General features: G+C 36.6%; 1 protein-coding gene across 1 annotated transcript; it reads right to left on the minus strand.

Annotated features, from left to right (window-relative positions):
• Positions 1–737: 737 nt before the first annotated feature.
• LOC311604794 (serpin B4-like) lies at positions 738–8,124 on the minus strand. Its single transcript, XM_084794863.1, has 8 exons — positions 8,024–8,124; positions 7,066–7,251; positions 6,142–6,198; positions 4,521–4,649; positions 3,676–3,793; positions 2,599–2,741; positions 2,168–2,323; positions 738–1,530 (listed from the first exon to the last, which is right to left on the minus strand). Exons 2-8 carry the CDS (start codon positions 7,225–7,227, stop codon positions 1,126–1,128), a joined length of 1,170 nt encoding a protein of 389 aa, XP_084650989.1. The 5' UTR covers positions 7,228–7,251; positions 8,024–8,124; the 3' UTR covers positions 738–1,125.
• Between the last annotated feature and the right edge of the window lie 2,039 nt (positions 8,125–10,163).

Consider the following 10,163-nt stretch of genomic DNA (forward strand, 5'->3'; position numbering starts at 1 on the left):
CAAAGAACCCTTGTAAGGTACCTATGTTAATTTTATCAAGTAATTTCCAAGGTTATTAAAGCTGAACTGTAAAGTGTTCTGTGATGATAGAATTAAAATGACAGAAGTGTTCAAAATTGTATGAGGCCAGGTACCACATGCTAGCCACATCAACTAGTGAGATGAGAAAATGTACTAATGTTTGCTTAATGTGACTTTATTTAATTTATATGTGACACAGCTGGCTAATGATGATTATACTGGAAACCATAGATCTCTAGGGATCTTGCCAGGCTACTGATATAGTAAATGATATTAATATGTTTCTACTCTGTTTATTTTTGATAAAACTCTTTCTTCACATTGTAGTATTTTACATTTTCTTTGGGCTGGAAGCTTGGCTTGGTGGTAGAGAACTTATCTGGTATGCAAGAGGCCTTGAGTTGGGTCCTTGGTCCTATGATAAATAAATCATGAATCCAAAAAGTTTTCTTACTATTAAAAGTAATAAAATAAGCATATATAGAAATGTATCTTCATTTCACCTCAGACTTAGCATTGCTGAATTTGTTTTTAACATTTCTCTTCATATTTCCTATATATGATTGTCCTCATGCAGTTGAGAAGATGATAAAGTAATAAAAGTTGAAAAATCATTATTTTCTTGAAAGTACATTTTGTAAAATCACAAAATTTATAAGCATACGAAGTGTCCCAGATAGCTTCTATCGTCAAAGAAATGTAGATGCTTATATTAATCACTTTAAAGAAAAGGTATGATTTATTTCAGCTCACTTAAAACAGGTCAGAAACAGATATGTTAGACTAGAAAAAAACTATATTAAGATATCGTCTTTTCACTGAATATTTTTCCAGAGGAAGTTTATATGGATAAACCAGGTTTATATGAATGGAGATAGATAGATAGATAGATAGATAGATAGGGAGAGAGAGAGAGAGAGAGAGAGAGAGAGAGAGAGAGAGAGAGAGAGAGAGAGAGAGAGAGAGAGATCCTACTTCAACCAATTCATTCTTATTGGCTACTCTGAGAGGAGAAAGAAAAAAGAAGCAAGAGAGACTGTCGTTTCCAGGTCTGGATTAACTGCAGCAACTTTATTACTAACTTCTCCAGCAGCAAGGCAGAGCTTAAGGGGAAGACAGTCGGCCAAAGAAGAGAATGCTGTTGGTCTTCTTGTGCTTGATGAAGAATAGGAAAGGATGATTACAAGAGAAATCTTCACTTATCAATGCTGATGTTGGAGCAATTTCTACCCCTGTGGCAGCTGCAGCTTCTGTTCCCTCTTCATTTACCTCCACAAAGGACTTGTGTAAAATGTTAGACACAAAGAGACCTTGAGTGTCACTCATGCCGGAGAAGTCAGCCTTCTGTGGCACGAAGGCGTCCACCATCCCCATGTGCTCCAGCGGACCTGGGAGGTCATACTTCTCTCCCATTTTGAATCGAGGTAAAGATAAATGCAAATCTGTCATATGCATGTTCTGTGGGCTTGTCCACTCTATTAGCTTGTCAGAAGTGAGTTTCTCTTCAAGCTATACAAGCAGAAAGAAAGAAATTGCCATGACTAACTAAAAGAGTGTAACACACATGAACAATTAGTAAAGGGAAAACCTTTGCAATAAATAAATAAATACTAATTATTTGGGCTAGATATTATTTATTTAGATAATTTGAAATTAGATATTATTGCCAATAAGCAAAAACAGACTCATTTCACATAGAATAAACTATAGACATTATTGTTTATGCTACCAGCCACCTATGTTATTTTTTGTAGATGTTTCTTTATATTTCCTGTACACATTATTACATTCTATAGTTAGCATATAATGCTCTAAGCTTTGCTCTTTATTCAAAATATTAATAAACATTTCTATATTTTTGTTTTAACCAAGTTTTACCTGGTTAACTGGTTAACCAAGTTTTAACTTATTAGTGGCATCATGTTGATACTTAATGGTCATAACTCCACTTAATTCCTAATTAGGCAAGCCTACGGTGTATTTCAGGCTGTGTGTAAAATATTTGTAAGACAAGATGAAACCCTATATCTTCTTTAAGATTTTTCATTATTGTCATGTTTAATTATTTTCATGAGTGTATTATTTAAATTTGACACATTATGAAGAAACCAGATAAGAGAAACAAGAGAAGGAGACACAACTTTACCTTCTCCAGACCATCAATTTCATTTGGCAGCAGGACATACATGCTGAGCTCTTTGCCTTTGTATGGTATTTCCATGATTTTGGCCTGCACATCCTCTAGTAAGTTAAAGTTAAACTCCTTGTTTTGTTTCATCATCTGAACAGGTTTACTTGTATTCTGCAACAAATGAACACATCAAACACATGTCCAGGGAGACACAGGACAGCACAGATAATACTGTTGAGATACCAGATACATCAGCATCCTTTGAAGAGATAACCCTAATGTTTCGTAAAGCCCAGACAAAAGTTTCTTGAGTTATTTCTAGTTAAATAGTTACAAGAATAAAACATGTGAGATTTTATTTTGTACTTTCATAGCTTCACTTATATTTAAACAGAATCATCTACACATCTCTGTATGACATTATATGATTAAACTGTGAATAGTACCTTGTCCAGCCAAAATTTTTCTTCTCCAGTATGATTTTCATCAAATTTTTCATCCCATTGGCCTTTGAAATATACTGCATTCACCAGCACCAGTATTGTGTTATGGTTCAGGCTCCCAGTAGGAAATAAGTCTTTGATTTTTCCTGCATGGGAAAGAAGAAAGAAAGTGTCTATAACCAAATTGTAAGGAGCATTTCTGAGGCTTTCTGAGGATTCACTATTGATCATGTATCACTTGTTAACCCAAGTCATTATGTGAAGGACTGATTGACTTGTTCATAAGGCATAGCCTTCCTTGATGTGCCCTGTGAGCTACCTGGGATTCACATATCAGTTCTCATCTAGGAAAGGCCATTAGACTTTTTGTATGGATGATTATGGCCAACAAATAGTGAATACTGACAAGCTACTTTGATCTACATTGTCAACTTACCTCTTTTCTATTTACTGTAACAGTTATTCTCCCTAAATTCAAGGGTCACTACCAAAAGTGTTATCCTACCCAAGGCTTGATTTGTTCTTTTACTCAGGTGGCATGAATTCTATAGTCTGATGCTCATTTCTGAAAAAGTCAGACACTATTCCTGGTATGGCCTCCTGTTAACTTCATATTGGATTGCTGCAGGCATGGCCTATAAAGAGATATGAGATATGGGATAGGTGTCTACAGAGCAGAAATTTTGTTGAGATCTCTGCCTTATATGGCGAAGTCAGTGCCATAATTTCCTTCTGGGAGTCAGGGTAGAGATATGGTCTAAGATCCAGCTAAAATGACAAGCAGTACCTTGTTTTTCTGGCTAGCAGACAAGAAAGGGGATTTTTCCTAACATTTGCTCTTAGATTTCTAGAATTGGGTATGACTCAAAGAAATGGATATGATATTAAAACATGTCTGGGTGAAGGCTTCAGATTCTCAAAGATGCCACTAACTAAGCCGTATGTAAATGATTCTCCTGCTGTAGTTCCACTGACTGGCCTTCTGCCAACTTCACCATAGTTCTCCTTGGCTCATTTCATATTTGTGGAGCCAATCACTTAATCTCTGGTGCTTTCTCCAGCGATCCTCCCATACAATACCATTTGTTTGGCTTTCCACCCAGGAATTAATCTTCTTCTGGCTTTCTTCTGCAGCATGCACAAAATCAAGTGATTCAACATTGGCTTGGTAAAATTTCTTAATGTCTTCCAAAAATTCCTTTGATATGTGAAGGAACCAAAAAGAATTAAGAAGAATTTAGACATTACTCAAATTTCATTATCTGCGATGGTGCTATAATCGGATGGCTGCCCCTGACCACATCTGTTAGCCTATAAACATGTAGATTTTTTACTCAGGTAATATGTAGAGACTGTGAGAACACAATGAAGGCTGGAGCAATGATGTTATCGAAGACCAATAGCATCTGGCAGATGGCATTTGGAAAAAAGGCCATGACTTGTAAATTTCAGAGTAAATTGCTCTGAGAGAGCTGATTGGCTACTGAACTATCCTGCCACTCAGTTCAATCACTGTATTTCTCCTTTGATTATGTCTTCAATACAGGAAATGCTATATTTCCTGCTACCTTCCAAAATTCTCTCTAGGATTTCCCTAAGTGTGCCCATTCCAGAAATATTCCATTTGTCATACATCTCCTGCCATAGGCTCTGTGATTGCATGAGTGCAGGATTATTACTAACATCTCATGACAATCTCTGTTGACCTATATTCTCTCTTGGGATAGTTCCTGAGACTAGGCTTCGTACATACATTGCTAGGCCCTTGGACCATCCAGTGTGTTAGAATTGTGACTCTGGAGTTGGTGCTCCCTGGAAAAATGTTGCCTATCTTAATCTGCCTGACCTTACTTTTACATATGGCCTTTCAGGCAGGTAGGATCTGAGATATAGTTTAGAGGTATACAGATCCAGGTGCAACTTACCTGGATAAAGAAGAAACTGTTTGCTCCATAGATACTGTTGGCAGACTTCAGGTCATAAGCGTCATTGGATTTGTTTAACTGAGTCATAAGCTTTTGAAATTGGTCATGCACATTTTCTGACTTTTCATCCTTCAATGTCAAAAAGGGTGTGTGTTTAATTACTCAGTTAATATACATCTTAAACTCACAAAATAAGTATATAAACACCTGTAATCCTAAAGACAACTTTTTGAATATACTTTGATATCTGTTATACTTTATATTTTTTGTGCTTAATTTTTAACAGGTGAATCCATCACAGTTTTTTGGGCATATACATATCATTACTAATAAATAAAATAAGCTACATATAGCAAGAAGAATCACAAAACAATCAGAAATTATATAAATGTTACATTCATGGTGTTTTGGCTAATTGTACTTGGCAACCTTGCAGAAAACATCTTTCCTATCTTGGTGAATCTAAAATGCTGAACGTGAATTAATATCTATCATATCTCATCTCTATCAACTTAAGACATGTATCTAGACTTAAAAACATCTTATCCCGCAAACAACTAAGCCTCATTAAAATACTAAACTATAATATGTTATAGTTGTCTTCAATATTCCTAATCTACATTCAATGTCTTCCAGAAATGTCTTTTTTAAAAACATATTCCATTTTGTCATTCCTTGAACTAAATATGTAGTACTTCTAAGGCTGTTTCAGCTTAATGCTTCAGAGCTATAAATCATATTTCATTTCTAACAATTGTCAAGATATGGGTATGCTATGTTTGCATATTTAAATTATGTTAATATATTAAGTACTGAAATATAAATTCTTTAGTGACATTCTAAAGACAAGTTGACTGTGGTTTGTAATTCTTCTCTCATGGTGGATATTCTCTGCATGTAAGATAGCATGTGTCCGTGATTTATTTAAGGATTGGACTTCATGTCAGTAATCTAAGTCTGAGTACAACATAGATGAAATAAAAAAGGTTCAGAGAGTTTAATGATCTCTTTAAAGAGAAACTATATAGCTAAAATGTTGAGTCTAAGCATCTCTGAAATAGGACACTTTTCTTGTTAAGACCTTAGTACGGTTAAGCTCTAAACACATATAGATGTAATTTCCAAGATGTACTTGAATGTGTGCTTATTAACCCAATTGTTGAATTAAGATAAAATTGTCTTAGAAACACTAATGTGACAATAAAAATTATTGTTATGTTATAATAACATTATCTAACATTTGTTCTGCCTTCTTATTTATAGCAAGCCAGACATTTTTGTAATGTTTGTTGAATCATATCCCTTTCTACTCCCACTTTGTTTGCACTTATTCCCAGTGATTTAGGCCATTTGTGCTTTGCTCATATTCCTTCTCTGTGAGGGGCAGAGATGGAGCTGAAGCTAATTCATCCTCATCTACATCCAATGCTGACCTTCTGTGGTTAAAACAAAAACAGATGTAATGGCTATGAGAAAGAAGTGAGACATTACTCCACATCCTTATCTCTTTTGTCTGAAAATTCCCTTACAGATAGACATTTAAAATGTAAAATATTCACTTTAAATTACCAAGCTGTCAAGGGTCTAAAGCCCATCTAGGCATGAGGAACCTTGTACTTACATGACAGTCTGCAGATTTTTCTGTTGTCTTCTTTGTGGCTTCATTGAATTGAAGAACCTGGAAGAGACATTAAGTGTGACACGAAAAGCTTACCTAACGTTCTAAACAAAACAGAACAAAACCCTGAAAAACAAATTAACAAAATTAAAAAGTTAAAAAATTACTCCAAACCTATGTACAAGAGTTTCTAAGGAACACCACAGAGCTGATCTGTACCAGTCACATGAATAGATCCTCTCTGTGCTCTGGGAACACATCAATTCATGTCCCTTAGAGCTGAGCCCATCCATTGCGCTCATCGGTAGTCACAGCAGTTTAAGCTCACTTCTGGGTGTTGGACACTTGAAGGCAATTATCCTAGCCTAGAACTCAGAGCATATCCAGGAAGCAACTGGACTGTATTTGGGAAGGGTGTGTCCCTCATATAGTTCTATGCTCACAGTCATGGCAATGCCTACTCAGCATCTTGTCCTACATCTCAGGCATCCAGCTTTTTTCTCTCCTTTATTAATCTATTCTTGTTACATCTCAATGGTTATCCCATCCCTTGTATCCTCCCATTCCTCCCTCCCTCCCATTTTCCCCTTATTCCCCTCCCCTATGACTGTTCCTGAGGGGGATTACCTCCCCCTGTATATGCTCATAGAGTATCAAGTCTCTTCTTGGTAACCTGCTGTCCTTCCTCTGAGTGCCACCAGGTCTCCCCCTCCAGGGGACATGGTCAAAGGTGAGGCACCAGAGTATGTGAGAAAGTAATATCCCACTCTCCACTCTACTGTGGAGAATGTTCTGACCATTGGCTAGATCAGGGTAGGGGTTTAAGGTTTACCGTCAGGCATCCAGCTTTATTGTCATTATCTGGACACTGACAGAGTGATGGGGAGACAGGTTCAAACGGGTCAACAACATGAAGCTTATATCTACCTCCTCAATTTGTTTTTCAGTGTCTCCTCTGGCTCCAACCTGGAGCATTGCTAATGCTGTCATGATACTGACTGGGGAGTAGAAGATGTTGTCCTTAGATTCTCTGAGCTTCTGGTACAGCTCAAGTGAGAATTTCATAGTTGCTTCAGCAAACAAATGCATGGTGACTTCGTTGACCTTAAAGACCTAGAGGAGCAGAAAGCAAGCACAGAGTTTAGAATGACTTCAGTAACTGGAGCATTTGTAACGAACATTTCTTAAAGGAAATGGCATGACAGGTATTATCAGATTCTGACTAATAAATTTATTATTATTATTATTATTATTATTATTATTATTATTATTATTATTATTATTATTATCCCTTCCTTTCCACAATGTATATCTCCTAATTAGAACTCATGAAGACAGTGTCTTTAAGACTTTTGCAAACAGCTAACAGAATCTTTTATCTTTCCTTCCTCACTAGCTATGCTAGGTCTTAGTCCAGGGGTTTTACAGTGAATTCCAAGACAAAAATTTCTGTAGCTAGCATGCAGCTAGGTGCCTAAAGTCACCTCTCAACTTTTCCTTTAAAATTCTGTAGTTGCCAGATAAAATCCCTACATGCTTGGGAAGTTACATAAGTTTGCATGGAAATAAATTATTTAGGTAAATAAAAAATTAAGTGAAAGAGGCACTTGAGTTTTCTTCTGCAGATTAAACAAAAAGCAAACAGCAACAACAAAAGCTGATCAGCTGGGCATGGAGCTGCACACCAGTAACCCCAGCACTTGGGAACTCAGTGAGTTCAAGGACAGCATGGTCTACGAAGCAAGTCAAGGACAGCCAAGGCTACACAGAGAAACCCTGCCTTAGAAAACCAAAAAAATACAATCAGGCCAAACATCACAAACACACTGTTGCTATCTTCCAGTGTAATTCATATTATTCTGCAATAGTGGCTGAAAGTACTTACTTGTGTGTCTGAGGGAGAAGTTGGCAGGAAGGTTAAAAGCCTGTGTGTGACTGATCCTGAGCTCTGGGATATATAGCTCTCCTCTTGCCACCACTGCCTCGTCATTTAAGTGATATTTCAAGTAAATCAATTTCAGATTTCGTAAGCAGACTAGCCTTTTTAGGTATGCAAATTTGTGAGGAAAAAAAAACTGGCTTACTATCCTGCTACTGCACTTCCCTTTTCTACAGGTCATGATTAATAGACTTTTAACTCTTGCTAATCACTGACTCATTTGAAATGCGTATAGAAACTTTTCTCCAAGCGATAACATAACTTTAAACTTTCAACCTTGTTACATTTCTGACAACTCTATTCTCTCATATGACACCTTCTCCAATTATCCCAGTGAAATTACTCTTAGTTTAGATTCTTAAATTGCCTTTAAGCCACACGTCAGATACCCAAGGCCTAAAAAGCTCATATTATTAGCTACTCCTTTATGAAAGATTTCATCAATCCTGCTTATTACTAGAAAAATTTCAATGCGAAGTCTCTCTGTCTCTCTCTCTCTGTCTCTGTCTCTGTCTCTGTCTCTCTCTCTCTTCACTATACTCTATATTGCCACAGTTACTTCCTGAGCCTCATGAAGCTAGTTACTTTTCTGTTACTTAAAGTATGTGAGAAAGTTACTTATCTTGAACTGACATTATAATAATGAGAAGAACAATTGAAATAAAAGGATCCATTTGAATGCCAGTTTTCTAATATTGTATATGAAAAGGAAACAAAAAAGTGACCTGTTTCATCTGACCCAATAAGTTATTTTAGTAGTCAAGACACTCAGGGTCAAGCTCATGTAAGAAATAATGGGAGAATGTTGAAGTATATCATTAGGTTATTTATAAGAGATGTCACTGATTATTCGATGTAGATATTTATAGCTCTACAGTCCCCTCTTACAACAACTATCATTGCATTCTACAGAGTCTCATATGTTGTGTATCAATTTTTATTTGATTGTAGGAATTTTTAAATTTCCCTTTTCAATTATTTGACAATCTACTAATTGTTCAAAAATGTTTTATTCAACATCTATGTGTTTATATATTTCTGTATTTTTCTTATTATTGATTTACAGTTTTATTCCATATTTATCCAATAGAATATAACAAGTTATTTAAATATCTTCACATTAGCAAGACATGCTTTGTGATTTATTCTGGAGGAAATTCAATGGAATGCACTCAGCTACTGATTCTGTAAATATCTGTTAAATTTCATAAAACAGTTCTAAAGTTGGCAGAAGAAAGAAATAATAAAAACCAGAGCTGAAATTAATGAAATGGAAACCAAAGAACAATACAAAAGATCAATGAGACAAAGATTTGGTTTTTCGGAAGGAAAAGCAAGTTTGACAAGCTCTTTGTTAAACTAGCCAGAGAGAGAGAGAGAGAGAGAGAGAGAGAGAGAGAGAGAGAGAAAAGACTCAATATAATTACAAAGGTGTATTAAACAAATACTACTGAAGTCCAGACACTCATTAGGGAATATTTTAAAAGCTTACTGTCTTAGAGTTTCTATTGCTGTGATAAAACACCATGACCATGAGCAATAGGGGAGGAAGGTTTTATTTTACATACTCCTCCTTCATTGAAGGGAGTTATGGCAGGGGTGCAAGCAGGTCAGGAACCTGAAACTGGGAACTGATGCAGAGGCCATGGAGGAGTGCTGCATACTCTCATGCTTCTAGGCTCAGGCTGTTCCACTTCAGAGCTTTTGCTGTACTGGGTGTTTGTCCCATGCAATTGGCATCTCCAGCATGCTGGGAGCTCCTGCTGAAACTGGACTTCAGTTTCACCAGTTGTCTTTCCTGGGCTCTCTTCAGGTACTCTGATCCTGACGCATGGCACTGAGCATCAGCTTCACCCCATGATCTGGTCAATTGTGGCCTTCTACAGGAACTGAGGCTTCACTTTCCCCCCATGGCCTCTCCAATACCAAGTCTCTGTTGCTTTCCATGGTTGCTTCATGCCTTCAAAACCAGTACCAGATGTATGATTCTTATATTTTACTAAGTTTCACTGCAGCCATGAGGTGCATCATTGTCTCCATCTTGAACTATGGTTTATGTGCACTGACCCTAAGAAAAGCCTCCCAA

The sequence above is a fragment of the Acomys minous genome, assembly GCF_964271855.1.
Source record: "Acomys minous genome assembly, chromosome: 1".
NCBI lineage: Eukaryota > Metazoa > Chordata > Mammalia > Rodentia > Muridae > Acomys > Acomys minous.